The sequence below is a fragment of the Phalacrocorax carbo genome, chromosome 6, assembly GCF_963921805.1.
Source record: "Phalacrocorax carbo chromosome 6, bPhaCar2.1, whole genome shotgun sequence".
In the NCBI taxonomy this organism is placed as follows: Eukaryota; Metazoa; Chordata; class Aves; order Suliformes; family Phalacrocoracidae; genus Phalacrocorax; species Phalacrocorax carbo.
In genome coordinates, this window is record NC_087518.1 from 15,175,781 (window position 1) to 15,203,466 (window position 27,686).

Sequence of the window (27,686 nt, forward strand, 5' to 3'; positions counted from 1 at the left end):
TTTAAACTTGGCTAGCTCCCTGTTGTGCTTTAACCCCAGACAGCAACTAAGCACCACCCAGCCACTCGCTCATTCACCCACAGTGGGAAGGGGGAGAGAAAGGTGAAGATGAGAAAACGCATGCATTGAGATAAGAACAGTTTAACAGGTAAAGCAAAAGCTGCATGTGCAAGCAAAGCAAAGCAAAACAAGGAATTAATTCACCACTTCCCATGGGCAGGCAGATGTTCAGCCATCTCCAGGAAAGCAGGGCTCCATCACACGTAACAGTTACTTGGAAAGACAAATGCCATCACTCTGAACATCCCCCCTTTTCCTTATTTTTCCCCTGGCTTTATATGCTGAGCCTGATATCGTATGGAATACAATATCCCTTTCATCGGCTGGGGTCAGCTGTCCCAGCTGTGTTCCCTCCCAGTTTCTTGTGCACGCCCAGCCTATTTCCTGGTGGGGTCCAGTGAGAAGCAGAAAAGGCCTTGACTCTGTGTAATCACAGCTCAGCAGTAACTTAAACATCCCTGTATTATCAACACTGTTTTCAGTACAAATCCAAAACCTAGCCCCATACTAGCTACTGTGAAGAAAACTAACTCTACCCCAGCCAAAACCAGCACATTCTCCACCCCTTATTCCATACCATTTGTGTCATGCTCAGGTCCCACACTACCCTATACATCCTCATTAACCACTGCTCCCCTTTCCATCCTTTGACATAATACAGAGATATTATTCCCTTAGTCTATGGACCACCCTTGTAAAATGTCCATAAATCTCCACAAAATGTCCACTGAGTTAATTCAGTCTATGACTTTGGGCTCCATCTGTTCTGGTGGTCACTCAGGACAGGAGAGGCAGTGTGTTGCATGTTGTTACTGGGCACGAAAACCAGTCAGGTCATTACTGCACTTCCACTGCTTCTTGAAAGGCTTCTCCATTGGTTTAGGTGGTTCCTGCTATAGTAATAACATAAAACTCAGATCATAGGTTACACCAATTTAAAGGTAGAACCATTACAATCTCCACCCCTGGTCCCTTCGGGCCAGACCATAGGATTTAACATTGCAGTGAACTCCTCCCCTTGCCCCTGCTCCGGCTTGGACTTATTCACAGACTGCAGTCCCTTAGGGAGTACCTGCTCCAATGGAGCCTTACCTACAAGCCACAGTCTCTCCAGGGGTGTTACCTGCTGTGGCACAGGCATATCCACAGCCACAGTCACTTTGAGGTGCATTTGCTCCAGTGTGGCCCTCTCCATGAAGGCCTTTTCTATGGTGAAAATTAGCTGTATCCCAGCCAGAACCAGCACACTCCCCAAAGACTTCTACAAAGAAACTAATAATTGATAGCTTATCTTCTTTTAACCCTGGAGGCTACCATTTGCACCAGACCATATGTGAGTTGGCAGATTACTTACATGTTCTGACTCACAGGTAATCCAAAAAGAGATCAATAACATAAAAGGGCAAGGTTAAAATATTTGTTCCTTGCATAAGAAAATCCTTGCAATTAAGCTCACTAGCTACTTTTGAGATGGTAATATAAATAGCCACATTTATCAGGATTTAAATAATTGGCATAAGCTAACTAATGAATATACGCATTTGTTCAATAACTACAACAGTTGAGCACTAGTATACTTTTAACAAAGAAAACAAACTGTAGGCTTTTAATGTTTTGCTAGTTACTTGTAAAACTAAACATTTGGTATTCATATTTCTTCCTACACACTGCAAGAATGGGCTATTTTCAGCAAGTGCTCTTCAATTTAGTGCATTTCTCAGAGCTGCCAAAGAAAGGTCTTTGCTATCCTTAGTAAAAGAGCTAAAATTTCACCATTATATTTCAAATGTAAAATACCAGTGTGGCTTTACTCTGAGTTATGCAGCTACTGCACTTGTGACTGCTGATACTTTACACAGCAGAGAGTTCAACCTCCCATGTTAGGTAACATGACAATGAATCTAAACTCACAACAACTAAGTAAGCACACAGAAGGTTCAAAAAACTCTGTATCTGAGTTTTCCTTAGACAATACTGTTTGCAATTTCTACAACTGAAATTATAGAGATGTGATTTCAAACCTATGAATTACTTTGCCAGTTTAAGGAAGTACTGGACTGAGTCTGCACAGTAAATTTCATGAACAGAGAAGCTGTAACATTTTTATCTCTCCCACCCTAGCAAGAAGCTACCTGATCTGCTGAGCTAAAAAGTGATAGGCACTATGGGTTTTTAAAATTAGGCATTTAACCATTTTAATGCTCTGTGATGATCTTCATTCTGCTCCCTATCAATAATTACATAAAATCATTCAGCCGAGTTGGCTTTCACCTATTCACACCCTTCTTCTACCAGAAGTTATGAGCTCTGCAGCAGGGGAGACAGAAGCAAACAAATGTTAACCTTCTGATTCCATACTGGCCTCCAATACAGGTGTAGGATGGACAACATGAGGTAGGAACACCTTAAAAGTACTGCAGAGGAATCCAGTACAGTTCATCTGTGAATACCTAACAGCTGTGTAGATGTGATGGAATGTCATTATTTGTTGTCTTTAAATACCAGTTACTGGCATTATATTTAAAGCTTTAATTTTCCTTAAAAGCTGATTTACATCCATGATCACAAGGGTTAAATGCACTCGCGTTACTCTTTTAATTACAGAACATAGAACAGACTCCTGTGACAGAGAAGTAATTTAAGTTAGCGCCTTTCCGTGTTTTGCTATATCACACTTACGCCCATAAATACAGCATTATGTTTTCTTTGTAGGTAAACAGAACTTGTAACAGCTTCACATTATTATTCAGCTCTGGCACCAAAAGAAAAAATGTGTTGCACATAACCATCCGAGTGTACTAGTTCATTAGTTTACTTAGCAAATCTGCTGGAAAAAGAGTCTGAGTTAACTTCAATAGCACCAAAACCACCTACAGCATTCAGTTTCACTCAATTTGAAAAATGGTACTCTGAGTATGAATAATGGATTATGTTGCCTTCAGTTAATATGTAAATCTTCATCCTACTGATGTTATAGTTGTTTTATTTTTTAAAAAGGTCAAATAGTCAATTACTCACACATGCAGTTTTTTCTTGCTGGAGCTTGCTTACAATTTGTAGTTTTACAAGCCATAGAACACAAATAGCTATTGTCACTTAGTACCTTTACTATAGAACCCGTCTTTTGTCATGAGCCTAGAAGGGCATGTACATGCACTTGATTAAACATATCAAAAAGGATTAAATTCAATGAGGTTACACAATTAAACACGTAAGCCTCTGCAATAACACACATTTTCTTTCCAGTTTAAGTTCTGTCCCAAAAAGGTGTAACACATGATATTGTTCATATTTTTAACTGATTCAGTAAGAACTGCATCTCTTATACTGCATTTGTACAAAGCTGCCATTACTGTTTTAATTGGAATTACTCCTTACACTAAAGACACATTAGTGCAAAGACAGAAAAAGTTTGTCAGTGCTTGTACCACCCCCAGCCCACCCCACCCCGCCAATAAAGAGGGGAAGATACTGGGGGGGGGGGCGAGGAAAGGTCATATGGTGCTAACTCATCATAAGACTATCCAAGAATTCTGTTACAGCATATCAATACTTCGGCCTGGCCTTCATAGCTAATAATTTATTTTTATTCTTCAAAGGGGAAATGTTGTCATTTTGGCCAGTATCTTGAAAACAACTCTAATTTGAGAGGAAGAAGTAAGAGCTGGCACTCCCAGTGCACTGCTGCTTTTTGTTCTTGGGAGCTCGTCCGGATGACTTCATAAGCAACTAGGCTGCTTCAAGACATGATAGAGCATCCCTTACGCAGCTGAATCTTCATCTGCCCAGACAACCTACTGGAAGATGCTGATGGCAAAGTGTTCCTCGACCTGAATGCCAGCCACCATGGGGTTCCTGCCTGGGCAAGGGTGAGTCTGCTACGCATGCTTCTGGAGAGACTACTCTAAACCAGTGAGCCCGTTACTGCATCGCATGAACGATGCTGCCTGTTAGCTGTAGATCGAAGCATGTGGCATTATCTTCAAGTGAAATACTCGGTCCCCTCTTCCCCAGCACACTGCCTCCGTACCAGACCCTCTCTTGTCCTGTGCCGGTGGAACGGCGACGTGGGCCCAGCAGCGGCCCCGCTCCCCGCGAGAAGCGGCGACGGACACCGGGACCAGTCCTACCCAGCGCTCCCTCGGCCACGCCGGTACCTCCCTTGGGCCCTCTCCAGAGCCGGAGCAAGGAGCCCGCCAGTTCTGCGCACCCACGCCGCTGGTATGAAGGAAGCGGGAAACGATCGCGCTGCCTCTTCCGCCCCATCCCGGCCAAGTGCGGGCAGCGGGGCCTTTCTCAGGCGCCGCCGACAGCCCAGGGCCTCGCGCGTCCGGCGCCTGCTGCTGCTGCTATCGTTTTAAACACGGCTCCCCCGCCGCGCCACGCCGCCTGCGGTGGCGGCGCCCCCAACGCGGGCAGGCGAGGGCCTCCCCCACCACTTATAACCTGTGCTGCGAACGGATTGGCTAAACCGGGCTGGCTCCAGCCCCGCCCCCTCTCCGGGTGCGCTGCCGCCATGTTAGAGAGCGGGGAGGGGTCGGTGGGGCTGCCATAAAGCGAGCGGACGGAGGGGGAGCAATAGCGGCAGCGGGCGGTGCATGGTACTGGGGAAGGGGTAGTTTGGTGGGGAAGAGAAGGCGCGGGCTATCGTGCCCGCTTCTCGGCGATAGGAGTGAATGGCGGATGCTGCGATCCCCCGTGGTGGTGAGATGGAACCGGAACAGCAGCAGCGGACGGAGAAGACCAGCGCGGGCCTCCTCAGGGTGGAGAGTAATAGAGCAGGAGCCGCTGAGGACACCACACAAAATGGCGGACGCTCTGAGAGCAGTAACACTGGGGAGGCGCTGCTGGTGGCTGCTGTTGCTGCAGAGGACAAGGTCCCCCCAAATCTCAGCATCACTAGCAGCAGCCAGCGCAGGAGCAGCATCTCAACGGCAAACGAACAACAACAACAGCAGCAGCCGCCCAGCGGTGTGTTGGGGGGGCCTCCCCCTCTCCCTAAGCCCCCAGAAGACCTGCCTGTTAGAAGGAACTTTCAGATCCCCAGGAAGAGCAGAGAAAAGAAAGGTTGTTCCTTCCCTTTCCCTCCCTTTTCTCCTTCACTCCCTCTTCATCTGATTCATTAGGCAGGCTCTTTATGCACCTCACACAGCTGCATGCAAAATCCTGCGGGTGTGGAGGAGGCTGTGGCATGGCTCGGACTAGTGACTGTTGGGGATAAGATTTTTAGCGTCAGAGAGGCTTTTACATTCTTTCTTCTCCCTACCCCTTCCTCTTTTATTTTTCGTTTTCCTTTTGTCACAAGGAGGAGAAAAAACCAGAAACGAAACTCGGCTTGAATTTCAGCCTGTTGCTTTAAAAGGACGGAAAAGCTGGATGTGATCAGGGTGGGCTTGAGTGTTGATCTTGGCTCTGCTTCTGGAGATGCAATCGTATGCAGAGAAGATGGTTCTCTGGGACACGAACATGCAGAGAAGATGGTTCGCTTTTCTCTTCCCCCTGACCTCCTCTCTGCAGGAGAGGGGTGTAATCCTGTTCAGACTAGCAAACACTGAGCAGAGTTGTCCTTTGATGATATGCAGAAGACTGGTCTTATCTAGTGTAAGTTCCTTACTTTGCAGGGAGGAAGCGAGCATCCATGTTCACGTGCCTCGCCTGGGAAGCATTCTTCTTCCATGCATCCAGGGTTTGTTTTTTGGTTTTCAAATAACTCTTCCTCTAAAAGCCTGTGGTATTTCTTACTTTTTGTGAGACTCCATTGGCTTCTGCTTATCTTTGATTTTGTAAAGTGGTGTTGAAGACGTGTCTTATTCCCTCCCTGAAACTTATCTCAGTTCTTGACCTTTTGCAACATGGGGTCAGTAACTTAGTATGTATCACAAAAATACCTGTTCGCATAGGCTTCTAGTTCTTCAGAGAAGAGTCTAACATCTGACTCTTGAAGTGCTTTCTTCTGTAAGGAAAAGATGAAGGTAGGTTTATTTCATTATCCAGTCTTTCCCTTTCCCTCCTTCCATTTTTGGCAGTAATGTCCCCTTTTTCCTTTTCTTCCCTTTCTTTCCCATTGCCGCCCCCTGACGGGGTATACAAGTCTGGCAGAGGTTCTTTGTAATAACGACTGGGTTGATTTGGAGGAAAAAAGAGGTCTCTTACTCATCTGACAGAAAAATGTCTGGATAAAACATGGTGCCTTTTGCACTTCCATATGTCAGACCCAAGTGTGGTTACATTTGAATACCTGTAAGTATATCTCAGAAACATTTAGTACTTAACCACAGACATTTGAAGTTTCTCTCTAGCATTTGGTTCCCATGTGAATGAAAGCCTGCAAAATACCTTTTTGGGTCATCTAATTCATCATTTGCCTATGCAGACCCATCTCCTACAGTATGTAAAAAGCTTTAGAATATGTAGGTCAGGGATCAGGCATCTGTGGCTTCTAGGGTAGAAAGGGAAGCCATGCTTAGCTTACTTCCAAAATTCACTTGCAAATATCAGGGTCATTTGACCTATTCTGAAGGGCTTACTTTTTAGTGTACTGGGTTTTGGTTTTTTTTTTTTCCAGTTTACAGAACCCTTCTTGGACACTTTAATCATACTGGTGACTTAGGGTTTCCATGGTTCTCAAAACAGGCCTTTCTCCATTCTGCCCATGGTGCTTGTGGTCTTACAGTGGCTGATGGTTGCTGATAGTTGGCCTTATACCATGTGATACCATAATGCAGAGTGCTTTGAGAGAGCATGTCAGGCAAGACTAGCAAAAGTGGGCTAGCATTAAAAACTGCCAATATGATCTCTGAGGACAACCAAATTGCTATTGGAATTGGTATTGGCATTTGAGAAAGTATGCAATTAAATGAGTTCTGGCATTAAAATAGAAGATCAGCAGTGCGTTGATCATCTGATGTTGTAGTGGCATACACTTACAACATACTTGGTACCACTGTTCAAATAAATCTTGTTAAATTACAAAATAATCAGATTATCATCTGTTCCTCTCCAAAGAGCTCTCTTGGCTAAATTCTAAATTCCATCATGAAATAACACACGTAGAAGCTTCCTCCATCCTTCCTTGTATTGGAATTGTTCTTGTTTAGCCTTTTGAACCTCCATTTTATTGGTCACCATACTCTCCTGAGAAATACCTGCTGTCTTGATTATGAAGACTGATCTGTCACATGCAAACTATAAAATCTGCACAGAACGACTTTTGTAATTTCAGTGGGGTTTTTTGGTGGTTTCTTATTTTCAAAATGTGTTTTGGGAACAATTTTTTGTTTGTGAAACAAAAAATCAAATCTGCAGAACAATAACATAAGGGGAAATCCTAGAAAATTTAGGATTTAGCTGCTATTTAGCCTTTCTGGAATTCATCTCCACATGTATTTGGAGACAAATGAGGGACTGAAAGTCAACAGTTGGAACCTTGTTAATGTGGAGAAATGCATCTGGAGGAAACATGCTTCTTAAAAACTACCTGTGGTTTGTTGTCACAGAGAATCTTTCTTCTGACTTCCCTTTTTTTCCCTAGCAGAAGAATTTGGGAAACTAAAGTGTAAAAAAAGGTTAGCTGTGACATTTCTTTAATGTGTGTGTGCATTTGTTTTCCTCTTAACTGTCTTGTAAGTTTCTGTTTTCTTGTTACATACAGTTTAGTAACAGTGTTATGCTCTCTTGAGTAGCTTATCTCTTTTTTTTGGTCTTCCTACTATAGCCAGTTGTTATGGTCTCTTCTAATTTGATTGTCAGATCTTCTCAGGTGTCCAAGTCTGCCTAAAACTTCAAAGATCCTTGTTTACTAGGATGAGGAAAAACAAATTTTCAAGAAAAAGCACTGGAAGGGCATTTTTTTTTTACCTGCTGAACTCTGAGTGGTCCTCATACCAAAAGGCAATTTTAAAAAAAAAAAAGCTTATGTAGCAACCAGGGGCTTAAGGGGTTGCTTTTTGGTAACGGTTGGGCATTTTTTTCAATATTCTCCCAAGTTGACAAGTGACTGCTCTTTCTCAGGCTGAGTAGGGGGGGAAAAAAGGTCTTACTGATAAGACTTTAATGGACAAAAACTACATGCTTGGAGGTCTAGGTTGTCCCTTTTCTACTTAATAGTATTTGATGTTTCATTTTTCCTTCTTTTGTGTTCTAATTTTCCATATCTTTGGTAGAGATGCGAATCTGTGTTTCACTACTTTCTATTTCTACATGGGGATTTCATTAAGCAATTCTTGAACTTGATAACTACTTAGACCTTTGGAGAGCAAAAGATATCTTGGGTTGAAAAACAAAATCATGTAAGTAAGATTATGGTTCGTTAGCATCACAGATTTTTGGTCTTAAAAATGCAGACTTAAAGAAAATGCTTCTCAATGGAATTTTTGTAACAGGAACACTTCTTCATGAAGAGTGCTAGCATTCTGTCAGCTTACCTGATAATAAAATAAGTAATTTACTTATCTTCACTTCAAAGTTAGTTAGTTCAGGAATCCTGAAGGTCTCTTGTCTTTGTCATCTTCACATTTTGATTTAATAATAAAAGGGAAAAAAACCCCAAAACAACACCAACCCTTCTAACTTCAAATTTGGTTTTCTCAAGTCGAAGCATGGGACAGCTGTGAAAGGGAAACTTGAAGCCTCTCAGGAGTTATATGTGTCCAAACATCCAGTCTTAATGTCTAGGTACTATGTTAGTTAATCTTAGTTTCCACCTACAAATACTTACATATGTTCCAGTACACTGGGTAGGAACTGAACAAAACCAGTATTTGTTTACTCATTTTTACTTCTGCAGAACAACTCAGCAAAACCTACAATAATTGACTTGATGTGTGATGAGGATATTGCAAGTTAGGCCTTACATAAATGACTGTTTAATTTACATGGGTCCGATAAAGGTGCAGCATACGCGTATCAGGTTTGTATAGTGAGCCTGAAAAATACATATGCACACGCTACTGGTCTTTGAAGTGATGTAGGAGTAGAGATAAGCTTAATAATCTCATCCTTTGACTGTGAACATAGATAGGATTTGGTGACTGCTATAGAAAGTGTAGCTTAGTACTTTTCAGGGTTTTTCTTGCTTCTGAACTCCTTTGTTAAGTGAGGTACAGGACCTTCTATAGTGACCTTAACATTTTAGAAAATATCTGCCCTTTAGCACCAATGCTTAATGACAAATTGAAGAGTTACCTTGCTAGTTACCTCAGTAGGTAACATTTCAGGTTTTTAGTAAGAACCTGAAGCCTGCAGTGCCTCAAGTTCTAGAACAACTGTGAAAATGGATTCGAGCCTGTCGTGAAGCATATGATTGGTGTGTTTGAAGAGTCATACTTGAACAAGGAAAAAAGCCTCTGCCATGTACTCTTAAAGTTTTTGGCTGTTGTATATGGTAATTTATCTGAAATTCAAAGCTAAGAGACTCATTGTTTTTACTTTATTATTACAATGCTACCCTGCAGACAGTTTACCAGATTTTTGTCAGAAATAGAATGCAACAGATACAAAATTAGCAGGCTGTCCCTGAAGAAGAAATGCTTAGTGGGTGCTGTCTAGTTCTGAAACCAAGTGTGGATTGTCTGCCACTACTACATATGTAAATGTGTCAGGCAGACAGTATAAAATTTGGTGTTTGTAAGTACTCTTCAAAATAGATGTAGGGTGTTAATTCTTTAAGGATTTTACATTCAACAGATTTCATTCATGTTCCTTTTTTTTCCCTCAGTCAGTAGCTGATAGTGAATCAATCACTAATTTATGCATGAAGTAAACTAAAGTAAGGTTATATGAGTAGTTGCTCTTCTTGTTCACTTTGTGTTAAGTGGCAGTGCACATCAAAGGAATAGAATTTCCTTTACTGTCAAGTTTTTGGATTACTAAGGATTTTCCTACTAAAAGGTGGATGTAAGGTCTTGTTCTTGGACTGATGTGATTGATTGAGAGGAATCAGTCTTGTTTTAATATTCTGTATGTTTTCAAGTTGAAAAGTTGAAATCTCAGAAGGGACTTTAACAAAAAATAATCTCTAATTTGCTGTATTCTGTAATTTAAGGCATTGGGTAGAACTATTCAATAAATCTGTTGAGAGCTAATTGTATATATTTATGTAGGTTCTCCCTACCTGAAGAACAGGGGAACTTGCTGTTGGGCAACTCTGTCTCAGCTTGCTTGCCAGAACTTTCCACAAAACAGGAAATGTTTAAACACAAATGGGAACATAGTTGACAATATTTGAATGAATGACAGGATCTGAGCTGATGTAATGATATGCCTCTTCCTAGATTTGCATCTGGGAAGTAGGCAAGACATTGTGTATAGTTCATGGTCATGCTTTCTGGTGAATTCTGTAGGGTTTTCTCCTTGCCTGGACTCTCAAGATCGAATAAATAGGCTGGGTTTGAGCATGCATTTGTAGGGGGAAGGAAGAAGGGTGGGGTACAGTAATCACTGTTAAGGAAACAGGAAATTTGGATAAGCAGCTGGCGTTGGTACCCTTCTGCCTTAACTGGTCCTTTTAGACAGAAGAGAAGTAGGCAATGTGTGAAACTTGTGCACTACAACCCTAGGGTTTAATAACTCCTTGTCAGAAAGATCTAAGAGGTGTTTGGGGATGGGGTGGGACAGGAGGTGTTTTTCCAGTGTGTGTATATCTATAGTAGGCTTGTTTTATATTTTACAAATAAGTTATTCTCTCTTCAGTACAAGTGCATTCAAACTTAGTAATACTAAGTTGAGAATTTAATTCACTTCCAATTATCTTTCCTCCCATACTGCTGTCAGCCCTTCAAGAATGAAGGCATTGTAACTGAAAAGGATGTTAAATAAGAAGGGTTTCTTAATCACTTTCGTAACTTCCACTCTTAAAAATGCTTCACTCGTTGTTGATGGTGTTGGAATCATTGCTTTACTTCAGTTTGTGGATGTGGTATTACATTATAAATTGTGTGTGTGTAAATGCAGCTTTTACTAGATAACACAAACCAGTTTTCATTTAGAACATTTGTTTTATACTGAGGCTAATGCAGTAAATATTTCCTGTAAATGAGAAAAAGATTACTGTCTAAATCTACTACTGTATTATTTAATGAAGTTGGAGATTACACCCTAAACAACTAATTAAATTTAGTTTGGTGTTAGAATAATGGTAGATTTTCTTTTATGTGAGACTAGTACTATGTAGTCCATTCCTAACTATGGTAACTTCTTATGATTTCAGGTGGTGGTGGTGGCTTGGGGGTTTATTTTGATAGAGAAAAATAGGCTTTTCTACAAAAAGATAAAAGCAGTTTCAGAAATATCTATTGGGAGTACTTTGAAGTTTGCAAGTACCACAAAAATACTGCCATTGAGTATTTTGGAAGTTACCCCAGGGAGAAAAAACACTTGCCATACTGACCTAGTTCAGTTCCCCTTAGGACTATTATTCTCCTAGACATTACTCTCAAAATCTGCGCTCAGGCTCTCTGGGCCACTCCTGGGTTGTTCTTCTGATCAGTTTGTCACTTTCAGTACCCAAATACAAATAAAGAAGCTTGGGGAGATGAACGCTTTACTGTGCAAACTGAGGAAGGGCTGCCCTTTTAAATCAGTTATCTTAAGGGATAAGATCATAAAGCATGAACACAGGCAGTGTGTTTTTTAATAGGAGCTGATTGGACTTCTTAAGACAGCATTGAATTTATTAATATTTAGCCAAATTACCTTAAGCAAACAAACCTTTTAATGATTCTAAAGAGAGGCTAAGCTATGAAACTACTGAGGTTTTTATTAGAACAATTTGTTCCTGGTTGTTAATGAAAAGAGCTAATTAGTTTAATTAAAGTTCTAAAAGTTTAATTACAGTGTGTTGCAATACATATCAGATGTTTTCAAAGGGTAAATTCAGATTTGAGGTGCTTCCCTTATTCTGAGTAATATTAAAAAAGCATAAAGAAACATGATTTTTTTTTTTAAGATGCGAAACTTCTAGGCAGCTCTAACTTAAACTTTCTAGTCTAAATTCTGTCTTTTCCAAATATTTTGGGTGTTTTGTATTCTAAATTGAATCATAAACCATTTGGTTTTATGCCTAAACTGTCACTGAACTGGAAAAAATTTGGATTTTTTTTCAGTTATCTATTGGAGCTTATTATTTTATTTCTTCTCTTTTATAGCACTCTTTCAGCCAGTAGCTGTAGGCTCTCGAGAGTTTGAGGATATAGTGAAGATTCTGCATTCATCTTACTTGGAACCAAGTTCAGTGTCCAATTTTAATTACAAGAGAGCCAGCTTAGTTCATAGTGAACTCTTGGAAAAGGAAGTGAGTATATTTCTGGCTTCTCTTTATGAATAAGGTACAAGTCGAATTAAATTTGATGGTTTTTTCTGAGTCTAGAGGCAGAGACCTGGAGATTATCTCCTACTTACGTGCTTGATATTTAATTGCAAACTCACATCCCCAAAAATGTAAGCAGCTATTTTTCAGACAAGTTTATTACTGCATAGATATAAAAACTTGCATGGCAAATACTTGAAAAAGACTAAAAGAAAAATTGTGTTTGGCACTGCTTGTCTCTCTGCATTTTTAGTTTTCAAAAATTCTGTTAATTTTTATATATTTTTTTAATAACCTGGAAAGATGTTAATGTCTTATTTGAAAGGGCTGATACCTCCTGTGAAGCTTAAGATTAAAATATTTTTCTGATACTAAGCTTACATAGTCTCTGTAATTTTGTTGTTTTCCAAGAAGTAGTAACTAAAAGAGCTGGTAACTTGAACTAGTTAGTAGAGCAGCTTGGTTGAAGCACTTCTGCTGTACGTTATCTGGTGTCTCCTAAATCCAGCCTTGGCTTTCTTTCGTAAGTAAGTTTTCAGTCTCAGTGCCAAAAAGCTTCATATATGGAGTAATAGAATATATAATTGGTTTGCTATAATTATTATCTTGAAACACTAAGGTGAACTCTGAAGCGTTTTTATTTTTTTGCTACTATATCACTTCTGATTCATGGTTACAGCTATTGGAACTGAGGAAAACCGCTTCAGTAGCAGTGAGGTACAACTGCAAAAGTACATGCACCATGTAAGAGATAATGGTCTGTCTCCTAAAAAGAGAAAAAGGCTTATTTCTGGAATTTCAGAGATGATATGAAAGGCATTGAGATGGATGCTTTTAGGTAGTTATGCTTCAAAGATAACACTAAAACATAACTGCATGGGTTTGTTTGAAGAGTGTCTCTTCCTTGGGGAAAAAAAAATCTTTGGGCAGATTAAGCCAATGACATTTCCTAGGGATATAATGTTTTTGAAATTTAATGTTAGCATGCTGTTGTCTCATTCAAATTCTTTTGATTATTTTTGTACACTTGGATCTGCTAATATAAATTGACACTTGAATGTAACAGCAGTAATCTGTCTGCATGTATTAAAAACTTTTTGTAATAATAGTTCACAGAAAAACGCAGAGAGCTGAAATTTGATGGTCGCCTAGAAAAAGAGCTTTCTGAAACCTATGCATTTCTAATGGTTGATCGACCTGAGGTAAGGAAACAAAACTGCATATAAAATGCTTTCTTTTTCAGTTAAGAGGTGGTGTTTTTTTTAAACTGAGTGTCTTTATTGACACGCTTGTTAATCTTTAAGTTATTTTTTGCAAAATCGAGCACAGGAAGGTGTAGAAGGATGGGAAGGAGATATGATATTATGTCACCATTTAAATCCTTTATTCTCTGCTATGTAATGTGCTCCATTTACATGCCTGTAAAGTATCTTCTCTGGTTTAGGGTCTGTTTTATAAATAAAAGGATAGATTTTCTGGATGGCATGTGGGTTTTTATTGGTTTTGTGTTGTTTTTTTTTAATTGAAAAGGAATGTGTGTTTTAATTGTTTTTGGTTTTTTTTTTTTGGTGGTGGCTTTTTTAGTGTGGGTTTGGGTTTTTTAAATCAAGAAGAGGTTAGCTTAAGGAGAAGGTAACCTGTAACATTAGAAAATAGACCTTACCTTCTGTGTCTCTTCTTTGATCGTGTGTTTTTAATGAAATGGTGGAAAAGGAATTTATGGAATTTCTGTGCTTTTTCTGCTATTGCAGAGCCAGGATTTCTTAAGTATTCAGTAATTTCACAGGTTTGCTGCTGATTTGTTTATTAAAAGCAAGTAATGTCTGTAAAGTGTGTTTAAGGTATAGGGAGCCTGGTTGTTTTTAAGATACAGGTGAGTGTATGTAATGGCTTCATACTGAGTGATTGACTTGCACAGTTTAACAGTTTATGCAGCAATTCAGACTAGTCTTACCTCTGGGTGGTTTTGTTTGTAAAGGTTTTGGGGGGTTTGTTTTGTGATTTTTTTTTTTTTTTGGGGGGGGGAGGTGTTTTTGCTTTTTTGGTTTTTTTTTTAGATCAATAAAAATTCTGTAATTTTTTTCTCCCTGTTTGTTCTGTTCATATTATGGCTTTCTTAAAAAAAAATGTCTGTTCTCTTCAGATCCAAAGCATATGCGAAAAGGGGCTCCAGGTGGGCCACTCCAAAATAACAATTCTTGGCAGCCCTTCCATGGGTAACTATCTTTTGATTATATGTGCTGGTATTATTCAGTATGAGTGGCAAATAATGTGATGCAGTTGTGTAAACTTTCAGTCCTTTTTCTATCACTTATTGGAGGAATATCACAGCTAGATGTTTTTAGCAAAGCAGATTGACATCAGAACTTTATTTCATAACTCTGTTTTTGACTAGTTCTTTTACCAAGGAGGAGACCTAATTCTCACTTTGGCTTAAGTCAAACCAATATATCATGTCTTCCCAGTAAAATTCAGAGGCCAAAGAACTAATGCAGTCTATGGCTGTGTGCCTCTCTGTGTGTGTACATACATATACGTGTATATATGCATTTAGAAATAGCTAATGGGAATAGCTCAGCTTAATATTGATGTGGATAGAGCTAAAGTTCTTGAATCCATAAATCCAAGAAAAGCATAGATAAATTGGAAGGGTCACAAAGTGTTAAGAGATTTGAAAGTGCATGATGCAAAGTTCCTTTTGCAAAGCTTTTCACATAGAAAATTAAGAAATAATTTTGTCATCCTCTGCAAGAGTAACATGATACAGAGGTACCAATATGTTGAAAGCGGAATAGATGCAAGAGACGGGTGAGAACAAAGGTATATAAGCACATAGTTTTTTACTGTTTAGCTGGTGAATGTTCTGGAGCAATTTATCAAAGCAGTTATATACAGACTTGGAATGAGAGGAACCAAGGAAAATGGATGCTTTTCTGAGCTACCTGAGTTCAGTTACAGTTATTTGATCTGAGGTAGTCAGCTAGACCAACAAATGATAGTGTGTGTTTGAGGCCTTCAAATCTATGAAATTATGGCTGAAGTATTGAAAAGCAAGAAATTATTTAACCTTTCTATTTGAGTGTGAATTCACAATTCCAAGCCAGTATATTTTTGTCAACAATGTAGGATGAAAGATTGCGGAGGATGCCAGTGTTTTCCTGCCTTATTTTTCAAACATACCTTCACAGTTTATTTTGACATTGTGCAATGTCCCATTGCATGGAAGGAGCTGAGCTATTTAAAAAAAACAAACAACAAATCCCAAAACAAAAAAATACCCCAACCTGAAGGCAGTATTTGTATACACTTTGGGCAGGGCTTGTTGTATTGGTGACAACACTTTCAGTAATGTGGGTGTGCCCCTTTCAAAGCGAGCTAGTGTCCATATTCTGCTGTAGTGTGTTATACTGCAGTTGGTGCAAGTAAATATTTATTCTACTGAGTTGAAGCAGCAAATTCTAAACATGCCCTTATACTGTTCCCTGACCACATTCCAAAAGATTGTTGTATCTTTATTGTTTGGTATATATTGAGCTTTAATCCCATGCAATGCTGCTTAAACATCTAATAACGCTTTTGACATTCAGCATAATGTGTTTTTTTGTTTTGGTGTGTTTTTGTTTGTTTTTTGGTTTTTTTTATACTCAGGTGTATATATCTCCAGGTATGCTGATTTATTGCAGCCCAATCCTCTGGAAGCTGGAGCAACTGGAGATGTGATTGTTTTTAAAATAATAAAGGTAAATCTATCTTGCTTATTCTTGAAGGATTCTATTGCTTCCTGATGAAATAAGGGTGGTTTTAACCTAACTTATTGAACTTCTGTTTATGCAATTGTCTGCTTGTAGAGAAGCTAGAACCCTACCAGGTTTAAAATCTGATGTTGACACTGAGCTTAAATAAAGCGTAAGAAATCTTTATAAAAGGTGAAAGTGTATTTGTTTTCCTTGAAAGTATGAAAATAATGTACTTCTGCAAATGCCTTTTTTAATGGCTGGTTTTCATTTCCCTGCTCTTGCTTCATTTGGTACTTGAAGCATTCTGCCGGTGTTCAGGGAAAAGCTTACATTTAAAATTCTTCTGCTTTATTACAGGGAAAAATGAAAAGCATATATGACCACATCGGTATGAAAGCAATGGAATCAACAGTAAAGAGTGCATTAGATCCAACACCAAAGCATGAGTGTCATGTTTCAAAGAATGCAAATAAAGTAACCTCCTTGTTGGCTTATCGAGCCTACGAACTTACTCAGGTAGAGAAAAACTGAGCATGCGTTAACTTCTTATATAAGAATAACTTTATAAACAGAGCTCTTTAAATGATGGAGTTAAAATCACTGAAGATGCAGCAAATACTGAGCATGTCCTGTAAAGCTGCCATCTAGTGTATCTTTCACAGTAGCCCACAGATGCCTGTATTAAAAATTACAGAACAACATGTCAGCATCTCCTGTTTCTCTTATATATACTTGGACCTGGTGGAGAAGATCTTTAGGTTAGGATGTAGGCGGAATAGGAAATAGCTGTGGAATGTACATGGGGGTTAGAATGTAGGCCAGGGAGGAGAGGAGATAATGTGTGGAGTTTGAAGTGTAAAAGTAGAACTGGCTAGTGGGTATTATGTGAGACTCCTAAAAGGGAAAACATTGGCTAGGAAAGAAAAAATTTAAAAAAGAAAAAGTTAAAAAAAGAAAAATACTGCTATTTCTTTTGTTTCACTTACCAAAATCTCAGGTTTGGAGATGGTAAGGGAAGAGAGAATGGAACTGGTTCCAAGCATCTCTGTTCCTCCAGCTGTTCTATCTCTGTTACTGCAGTCATCTGCTGCAGTCAGATTATTCCATGAAGACCATAGATTTCAGGATACTTACTTGAAAGCATTCTCTTCAGTATTACAGCTTATTTTGATGTCTGTAAATCAGTGCTAGGGACTGAATTAGGTGGCTAGAAGATGAATGTATGTTTTTATTTCTCATTACAAACTTGCCTTAATTAACATTTTTCTTTAACATTAAAATTTTTTGACTGAACTAAGGATGCACTCCAAAACTCATAGCAATATTTACTTTCCTCAGTGAATTTTTTGGGGTTTTTTGTTAATTGTCCCTTACTTCATCAAGAATATACTTTCAAATAAATGTTATAAAATTATTTTTTCATTCTTGATTAGCTCCTGAAGTCATGTCCATCCTGTCAGTGTTTGATAAAGGAGGGAGAATGTGAAAAAACTACCTTAATTGATTGTGTTATAAAGCACATATGAGAATGGCATTTAAAACATTTCTTATTTGAGGTATCAGCTTTTGAAGAAATAGGCTGTTGGCAAAAGGAACATAAATGGGATTTATTATAGTGACTTATAACTTGTTCTATGTACCAGTTAATGTTTGGCATAATGTGTTTCAAACAAACTCCTGTTGTTTAATTAATCATGAGGTATGTTTTGCAAGCTATTCCTATGAAACAGAGTACACCTTTCAGTGAAGAACAGTCATGGATTGTTAGTGTATTTGCAAAATACAGTCTACCAGACTTTAATTTAACATTGTTCACTTATTTTTCTAGTACTATTTTTATGAATATGGCTTTGATGAGATAAGGCGAAGACCAAGACATGTTTGTCCTTATGCTGTGGTTTCGTTTACTTACAAAGATGAAATGGTGCAAGTACCAAAATTCTTGGCCCCCTCAAGGTAAGCTAGGAAGTGAGTTTTGGAAAGAGTGCACGCAGCATGAAGAATTCATAGCTCTTGGTAGTAGCTTAAAATTAATTTAGATGAACAGTGCTGAAATGAATGGACATGTCACAGGGACTTAACATCATAAATACTTCCAATGCAAAGTAAGAGGTGACAAAAGTGGCTTTATGCAACAGGCTGGCCCCTGTAGGAAGCAGTTCTGCTCTTTTCATGTGCTCACCTTCTGCTGAGGTGGAATCCCTGTATTAAGTGGTTTTTCTGCTTAACTGAGGAAGCTCGCAGACATTAATGTTCACAGCATTATCTTGCTTGGTATTCTAAAACAATGTTCTGTATACTTTGTTACTGAGCTGGTGTCATCTTATTGCTTGCAGAGAGAATATCTAAATGGGTAATTGGTGACAGATACAATATGATACCTGTACTGATAGGAAGGCATCCAGATGTGGCCACTGTACTATGTAATGCTAAAAATAGTTATCAGTATATCTTAAAATAACACAAGATGCTGCAGCAGTGATAGCTCGAGGTTAGAGAGGGAATTATCAGTACTGATGTTTTGTTGGATTGATAAAATATCCTTAATATAAAATTTAGTAGCCAGAAGTTTCTGTCTCAACCTAGACATTCTGTCTTTTCTTCTTTTTGTTAGATCAAACAGCTTCAACACAGATAGAAGTACAGGTAAGAATGAATTGAAATTTATTGCTTTTTTGATACAGATATGGAAGGTTTTGGAGTTTTTTCCTCATGTAGTTTTATTTCTCTTTAACCAGAATGATTGCTTAGTTATGCAAACTGTATACCTGAGGCTTATCCTGTACCGTACAGATTGCAGGCAACTCTTCATTAAATGATTGAACTGACACCTTAATGTGTATCTTCTTTTACCAGAACAAACGGAACTGAACAAAATCAAGTCTTTTTTCCCCTCCTTTTCTACTTATAGCATAATAAGAACTTACCTTGTGTCCCCGAATCTGCTGTTCAATGGCACTTCAAATAATACGATCCTCTGTCCTGCTTTGCTTTTGAACCTCATTCAAGTAAAATATTAATATGTATGAAAGCGGTTGACAGTTAAGGAAAGAGGATATCTTTCCACAGATATTGGCATTAAGGGCATGCCTATATAGACAGGTACAGGTGATGTACCAAACTCCTTTACTCTGCTCAGAGCAGGTCAAAACCAGACAGGATTGTAAACATCCTTTCTGTTACCTTTTAACTTATTTAACATATTATTATCTGGTCTGGTATTAGTACAAAATTTTCCCTAAGCTGCTCTTGGAGATTCAGGAGCCTCTTTACTGCTATTTCCTTTCAGTCCCACCTAGCAAGTGGCTTCACTTAATCTTTCTTTCTCCATCTTACTTTAGATAAATCTAACTATACATTATGGAGGGGACAGCTTTGGAATAAAGGCAAACTTCTGTGCCACGTTTCCTTGAAATCAGCAGTATGTCCTTTACTTCCATGCAAGCTGTGAGTATTACCATTTAAAGAATAAGTTTAAAATATTGCTGTGTTAAAACTCTTTTTGGTAGAGACTGGTGAATTTTGGATATCAAATGAAAATAAAAAATATATATTGACTAGATGCTTTAAATGTGTCCAGCTAGACTCTTGAGTTGTGTGTGTCCAGAGCTGCTTTTACTTCACACAACTCTGTCAGCATCTCTTTAGTTTGGTTGGTTTTTTTTTTTTTCACTTTGAAGTGACACACACTCCTTTGCAGGAGTAAACACCACTGGCTCACGAGATAGTCAAAGAACTGATTTATAAAGGCATGTATTTGATAGCTCTTGTATGAGGGTAGAACTGTGGGGGGATTAAAGAGGTCTTTATTTTTTTTCCTTCCTCCTTCTTTGCCTCCAGTCCTGAGAAGCTTGAGGTTGAAAAAGTTGTGAGCATTGATCAATTGAAGAAAAAAATTTCACCAGCATTGTTCTATAAAGAAACTTACCAAGGAGCAAAGGAAGGTAAATAGTTCTAGCTTAATTTCTTAAAATTCATAATTTTAAAAAGTTTTCTGAATTACAACTTCGTTTCTGTTTTTCTTACCTTCTCTTTCTACCCTTATATCATGTCAGTGTTGAAGAACGGCATGTACTGTAGCCTTTATGAAGTCGTGGAGAAGTCCCGCTCTGGTAGTCACTTGGAGGGTTTACTTCAAAAACTAGAGAAAGAGAAACTTGTGAGTACAACAGATTTTGTTATTCCTATTTGTAAAAATAATTTTACTAACTAGTAATTGAGGTGTACGACAAGATCCATGATCTCACTGGAATTCCTTAGCTGGCATACTCTGAAGTATTGTATCAGGGCACTTCTCTACCCATGATGGAATTTGGCTTACAGGCTTGTAGTGAGGAAATAGCTTTGATGGTTTGAAACAGTATGCTTTTCTCTTTGCTTGAAAACAGGTTCTTGTGAAAACACTTCTAGACAAAGGATTTCTTTTTCTTCTTTCTCCTTGGCAAATGACATCCCCTTATGGTATGCACACTCTGGGTTTTTTCGTTTTGATTTTGGGGTTTTTTGTTTTTTTGGTTTTGTTTTTTTTAGGGGGTTGGGTTTTTTAATACTTTGAAGCATACTGGTCTTCTCCTTCTCAACTGACTTTATTTTCTTGTGTTTTAGATCACCAAACTGGACGTCCGCGCATGCTACATGCATTGTTTCTGTTTCCAGAACCTAGAGGTATAATAAGCTCAGGTAAGTTTGTTCACTGTTGTGTGTTGCATATGTGCTTATTTAAATGTAGTTTATATTCTGTTGAAGACTGCAGTGTTTATAGCCTGTCAGTGTAAACTAGGAATAACAGTTTGCATTGGTTATGGTCATGGTGATGGTGTTCAAAAAGTGTTTTATTTATTCACAAAAGTAATGATCACACTGTACTTTAGGCTCATTTGTTCATATTTTAGCAAGTAAAACTTCATTCAAATTTCTTGACTGTGTATTCTAGTAGAACTGAGCATCAGTATTCCAAGACATCTATGCATTAGTAGTAACACTGCACTTCAGAACTTTGAGGGCTTTCTTTAACCATCAAAACATTAACAACAAAACACCTGAAAGCCTTTAATGTATGTGTAATTTTTTTTTTTTTTTGCTTTGGGATATGCACCAAAACCTGAGTAAATGAGCAAAGAAAATATTGATACAACCAGTTGTAATAAAAGATGACTGAAAGGACTTGCCTTTAGTAGAACTTTAATACTTTGCGATGAGACTTTAAAGCTTTACAGTTAAAATTTGCAATAAGCAGCGCTAGCAGCAGAACATGGTCCTCTTGGCCTGCTGCGAGTTAGAAGGGATATTGTAAAAGTGAAATGCCTGGAAAGAACTATGTTTTGACAAAGAAGTTCTTGTCCTAAGTCTTGGCACCTTCTTAGAATCTTATCTCTATATTTCTTATTTTAGTAAACCCCTTATGTTTTTCTTATTTAAGTAACCATTGTGAAAATTCAATCAGTTATAGACTGGGTAAGAGGAGCTGTGACATAAGATGACATTGAAAGTGTGTGTACGCCAGGCCCATAAAAATACTCTGGTTCTTGCTGCTGTGACACTTCAAAGACTTGTGAGCTCGAATATCTGTCAAACACAAGGTTAATCACTGGTCTGAGTCTTCAGAGGTGCTTAAATGGTTGATGGAGAAATGTTGCAGTCTGTGGTTGGAAGGGAGAAGAGTGTGAATAAATAAATAAAATAAAAGGAGCACATAACCTTGAGCTTCCTTGAGCTGCTGTTTCAAGAATGTGGTAGAAGGATCTAACAGCTTCCCAAGGACAGGGAAATCCTACTCTTGGCACGTACTCCTCTTGCATGTCTTCGATTTAGTGAGTTGTATTGCTTTGCAAAGGAATGGAAAAAGCTGCATAGGTTTCTGCTGGGTTACTAAGCTGACTCATTTTATACAGGTCCAGTGAGCTTAGAAGCAGCACAGTGAATGTGTCAGGATCGCATAGGAAGGAGTAATGCTTCCCCTGTTTTTTGCAGGGAGCTGGTAGGCTGCTTTTTAGTAAACCTTAGTAAGCCCTTAAAGTAGCCTTCTTGTTGAAGGGTCAGTAAAGTGGTTTAAATTGGAAATGCTACATGTATCTAGGTTACAGGTTACCACAAAACTATGAAAATGAGCAGTTTGTCATGACTATGAGTAGGCTGACTTTTAAGTAGGCTTTTAAAGCTGGTTGCTTCTCAAAAGCCAGGAAAGGAATTTTTTTGTGTTATTCTTCACAGTCATTCCAAACTGTGTTTCACCAAATATGTATAATACAGAATATTGCTAACTAGTCATCATTTATAGCTTTGTGATTTGATTTTAATTATGAATTCCCTTTTCTCCTATGGCAGCACAAAAAAGTGTTCCATTTGGAACACAGAAAAATTCAACTACCATGGTGTTGCACGAAAATCAGGAAATCATTCCAGAATTCACAAAGTTTATTCAGTCTCTACATTTTGCTTTAATCCAGTCTCGTAAAGACGCTACTGCAGATTTCAATGCTGTTGTGGAAAAGTATATAAATGAGTATTTGAAAAGATGCTGTAGTGGCTCTGGAAAATATAGAGAATTTGTATTATATCGGTATGAATCACGGTTGGATGACAAAAAATTTCTTTATTCTGCTCCAAAAAATAAATCTCATATTGACAGCTCCTTGCAAAACTATATTTTTGGTTGTGAGGCATATCAACTACCTGTTTCTAGAGCTAAGGAACTGATGGAGGGAAATCGGAAACTTCAACAGTTCAGTCCCATCTCAGACTATGAAGCCACAGAAGAAGACTCTGATTTTGCCAATGCAAAAAGTGGGAAAAGAATCCGTGCAACATATGAAGCCACTGCTGCCAAGCGAAAACCGCCTCATTCTGGAGATTATGATCCTGACAGACTCAAAGAACTTATTAACTTAATCCAGTGTAGGAAAAAAAATGTAGGTGGAGATTCTGATTCTGAAGACCCTAGAAATAAAAGTGGTCTGAAAAGGAAGCTGGAAAAACAGTCTGAAAATCTGAGGAAATACTTAAAAATTAGTGAATCTTCAGAGAATAGTTGTCAGTATGAAGGTAAGAAAGCCTTTGTTTAGAGTTCCTCTTTAAACATTATAATTCAAAGCATACTTAAGATTTAATCTTTATTGACTATTTTTTGCATGCTGTGGATATTTTAATGCATAGTAGTACATTTTAATGTCGGCCTGATATCTATCAATAGAGATGACATTTATTTTTATATAGGTTGCCTCTTTATAGAAGACAAGTCTTGGACTTGTCATGGAAGCTGCTTTTGTTCTGCCTCTTTGGAAAGAAGGCAGGCTTCCAAAGAGTTTCCTTAGTTGTGGAACTGTCCAAAGACTTTCTGATATAGAGTACTAAGCAGACTTGATACCATAATGTATCTTGCAGAGTTTGACTTCAGTCATTGCTGTAATTATTTATGGCTCCAATACCCTATATAATTCGTAATAAATTCAGATTGAAGGGGAGAATTAAACTTGTAAGTGCGAGCACAGTTAAGTATTGAAACAGCCAGTGATGTGTTTAATGGGACAAAGGAAACAACCTAACAGTATTAAGATTGAATTATTCTGTACTTGAAGTTATCTACATCCAAACCTCAGGTAATTATCACAGATATTACCTGATACTTAAGATTTGCCAAAAAATCCCCTTTGATTTCTGTTTCCCTGACCCTTTTCTTAAGGCAATGATACAGGCCTGCTTTAGAAGGGGGAAAATTGGGGAGAAGGGTGGCATGAAGAAAAGGGGAAACTACATCAAGCACCAGACATTCTTATGTGTACATGAATCACTTTGGAAAATGAAGTGGCTGGTCTTAGGAGCAAGTTTCCCTTTTGAGAGGGATGTGTGCACGGGTAGACAAAGGGTAGGCTACATGGTAGATCTTGGGATTCCTGCTTAGAAATCTGTGAACCTTCAGGGTCTTTTTACATTGATTATTAGTGTAAAATACATGAATGTATTTCTACCTGGCTGTAATTAGAACAGTATCTGTTTAAAACTAAATTTTGACTTAATGCCTTCAGGGGTACCAAAACAGCAACATCTATCTATGGTTTGAATTCCATGTTTTTATAGAACCCTAAAAGTAATTTGTTTGTCTTGCAAAAAGTCTTACCTAAACTATTGTGAGCTTAAGTATCTAAACATTATTAGATTTCTATATATGATAAATTAGTTAGGGGTTCATCAGATACTTAAAGTAGTTCCCTGGTCTGTCTCTTTCCAAGAAGAATAAATATTTATGGTATTTACTCATCCAAGGGGATAAGCAGAACAAAAATAACCCTGTTCTAAAGTCATGTTTAGTATAAATAGGCATGGTAAAGTTTTAGAATTATGCTTAGTCAAAGATAACTTGTGAGGTTAAGCATTAAGATACTCATCAGCTTCTGGAGCAACAGTGATAGGATGGAGGAAAGTAAGTATTTTGCTTAAACTAATCTTTTTCTCCCAACAAGCACTGGAGAATTTTACAAGATTTCTGTAAAATACGTAGAACATAGTATGTGACTTCTATTAAAATATAAAACAGTGTGGTATTTAGTGACCTAAAAAACAGTAATTATTTATCTGGGGGGAGACTATTAACTTTAAAATGGCTTTTTATCAACATCTACCTGCTTAAAAACTTTTAAGAAAATAAATGTATGTGTACTGCATGAATTGACGGTAAAGAGAGACTGTGGGTATGTGGTAGATGTTTGGGGGGGAGGGGGTGTGTGTGTCTGGTTTTGCTTTTATTTTAAAACTTAGTAATGGATTACTTTTCCCCTCCTCCCCCTACTCTAAGGGGGCAGAACCTCGGATTCGCCACACTCTGTTTTCTCAATTAATACTGGTCTTGGTGGACATGATACTGACTTGAGGCAGCACGACGTATCCGACCCTGCTGTTACTGACACACATGGCCTCATTAAACTGCTTTTAGAAACACTAGCTAGTGCAGGACACTTGGATTCGTCGTTGGCACGGTCTGTAAATCAAGCTTTAGGATTAAGCACTGATGAAATTGAAGAGGATATGAGACAAAAATATGAATATGAATCCATTCCAGCACAGGACAGAGATGACCATGAGCTTCCTCATACTGCTCAGGCTGAAAATATTAACTTTAAGGACCCACAGAGCCCAGTGATGCTGGAAACTGATGCAGCATGCTTATCTTACCCTGTTGATGTTGATCTACGGCTTTCAGCTAATGAAGTAGGCCTTGAACACATGCTACATTTAAAAGTAAGTGAAACTGCCCTGTACGTAGATGCTGATAATGAATGTACTATTTTCATAAATGTTATGATACTGAATGGAAAAAAACGTACTTTTTTACATAGGTAAACATAGATAAGCACTAACTTTTCTGTGAAGAAGCTTTTCTGTAGGTAGTACAGTGCATATGTAGGTAGGAGTATATATGGAAATTTACTCACTATAGTGATAGAACAAGAAGAAACGGCTTCAATGTGCGTCAGGCGACGTTTAGATTGGCTATTAGGAAAAATTTCTTCACTGAAAGAGTGGTCAGGCATTGGAACAGGTTGCCCAGAGAGGTGGTAGAGTCACCATCCCTGGAGGTATTTAAAAGATATGTAGACATGGCACTTCAGGGCATGGTTTAGGAGACACGGTGGTGTTGGGTTGGCTGTTGGACTTGATGATCCTAGAGGTCTTTTCCAACCTTAATGATTCTGTGATAGCGTATAACTGGCAAACACCCTTTGAAGAAGGCTTTTGTGCTTGGGGTTCAGAGTGCCCCAGCTGCTTGCTCAATCACATTACGGAGTGGTTGTTCTATGATCTCTGTTATCGATAACTTTTACATGAAGCCCAGTTTCTAAGTCATAGAGCAGGAAAGAGTTTGTCCTACCTGTAATCTCTGTGCTGTTTTTCTTCTAGCCGTCTGAACTGGGAGATGAAATTGGATTGTTCAGGGGCTTCATACTAGTTGCAGGCAGTTCCCCAGTAATGCTGATGTCTCATGGCTTTAGTCAGCTACGAAGACAACAGTCTGAAAAAAGGCTAAGGAGCAGACAGTCTTGCTAACTTCTTCCCCTCTGCCTCCTTTCCTCCCTGCCCCAGCCAGCTTCTGTACTCTAAGGCATGTGCTCAGGTCTGTCTTACTTAATGATAGACCATCAGTAAAGACGTCTCTCTCAGAAATTATCAATTAGGTAAATGAAATATATAAGTACCTCATGTAAACACTTCGAAGTTTGACTTGACTTGATTGACAGTAAAATGGCTGGTGAACTCAGGTGTGTTCTTACTGTCAGCTGTTCAGAATGTAAAAGCTTAATAGCTACCAAAAAAGTTTTTAGTTGAGAATTTTTATTGTTTTTCAGGAAGCAAGCACTGGAAGTGTAAGTAGTTTTGAAGACTACAGTCCCTGTCCTAGTACACCTATAGAACATGTCTATCGCAGGCAACATTCCAACTCAAATAATATAGGAGAGGTTGGAATGCACTGGAAACTTATTCCAATTACAGGTAAGATGGGTTTATCGCTTCTGTTGCTACAAATAGTGAATGAAAATACATTCTAAAGGTTTGTATCTTTCATAGATACCATTCTTGGGTCACGTGTTGGTACACAAGCATGTACATATAGCCTATACAGTTGTTTCTGATACTTGATTAGTACAGAACTCTGCTGGATGAAAACATATGCTTTCAGATTAAAACATCAGAAAGCGTTGGAGGAGATATTTGTTCACAGGCCTTCAACTCATCTCGACTACTTCTGTATCATGTTATACATTTCTTCACGATAACATAATCTAAACTTCTGACAATGGTAAGCAAACCTGAGTCCTATTTTTGAAAGCAAACTTGGGCACACGTGTGTATTAACAAACCCATCCTAACTCAGTTTTGGTTTGAATTTGAGACTTTTCTTTGGCTTTGGACATCAAATACCATTTTTGTGCTCATTCTTGCTTATTCTTCCTTCTCTTGTAAGAGAAGATTGATGCATTAATAGATACTCTTAAGTGATGGCTTTTGATGACATCTTGGATGTGAAGAAACAGAATGTTCTAGGCTTTTTTTGAGGTGGTGTTTGAATATCTGGTTTGAAAATCTATCCAAGAATCCTATTTCTGGAGTCACTGTAGAAGGACTTGTCTTAAGCAGTGAAGAATTTGACTCTTAATCTGCAAAGATAACTACTTCAGCAGCTCTTTAACAGCTGTTCTTTCCAAGATTGTTTTCAGGCAGTTGTCTCTTTGGTTTCTTTGACATATCCCCTTACAAGGTATTACCAGCAAAGAGTGTGTTTGAAAACATAAATAATACTTTAATAGTTGCTGAAGTGTGTGTTTGTGGGTTTTGCTCTTTCCTCATGCACTTTTTTTTTTGTGAAGACTTGTGACCCAAAGGTGTAGATCTATGAAGGATGCCACCTTCAGAGAATTCTATTTAGATAATTTCAACTAAAGTTACCCTTATTTTTTTATTTTTCCTAATCCTGTTTTTTACATGTTAGAAAATATTTTGGATTTCATATTCAGCAGTATATCCTTTTGTTTAAATTCTGCTTAATATTGTTTAATAAAAACCTTTCTTTAAAGGCTTTTCTTTTTTAAAAACAA

At 38.3% G+C, this 27,686-nt stretch overlaps 1 protein-coding gene across 6 annotated transcripts in view; it reads left to right on the forward strand.

Moving 5' to 3' along the window:
- Positions 1–4,599: 4,599 nt before the first annotated feature.
- TASOR (transcription activation suppressor) overlaps positions 4,600–27,686 on the forward strand; it is a 30,475-nt gene continuing 7,388 nt past the window's right edge. For 2 of the 6 annotated variants that reach the window (XM_064453869.1, XM_064453870.1), the window contains exons 1-16: positions 4,600–5,127; positions 12,204–12,349; positions 13,474–13,566; positions 14,508–14,580; positions 16,013–16,104; positions 16,459–16,617; positions 17,930–18,057; positions 18,716–18,747; positions 19,443–19,548; positions 19,942–20,045; positions 20,157–20,260; positions 20,490–20,562; positions 20,707–20,781; positions 22,426–23,142; positions 24,890–25,332; positions 26,439–26,583. In XM_064453869.1, the coding sequence (XP_064309939.1) occupies positions 4,737–5,127; positions 12,204–12,349; positions 13,474–13,566; positions 14,508–14,580; positions 16,013–16,104; positions 16,459–16,617; positions 17,930–18,057; positions 18,716–18,747; positions 19,443–19,548; positions 19,942–20,045; positions 20,157–20,260; positions 20,490–20,562; positions 20,707–20,781; positions 22,426–23,142; positions 24,890–25,332; positions 26,439–26,583 (2,881 nt within the window). In that variant the 5' untranslated portion in view covers positions 4,600–4,736. Of the gene's footprint in view, positions 5,128–12,203; positions 12,350–13,473; positions 13,567–14,507; positions 14,581–16,012; positions 16,105–16,458; positions 16,618–17,929; positions 18,058–18,715; positions 18,748–19,442; positions 19,549–19,941; positions 20,046–20,156; positions 20,261–20,489; positions 20,563–20,706; positions 20,782–22,425; positions 23,143–24,889; positions 25,333–26,438; positions 26,584–27,686 lie in introns of those variants that run through there. The other 4 variants (XM_064453866.1, XM_064453867.1, XM_064453868.1 and 1 more) reach the window with 3 other exon arrangements.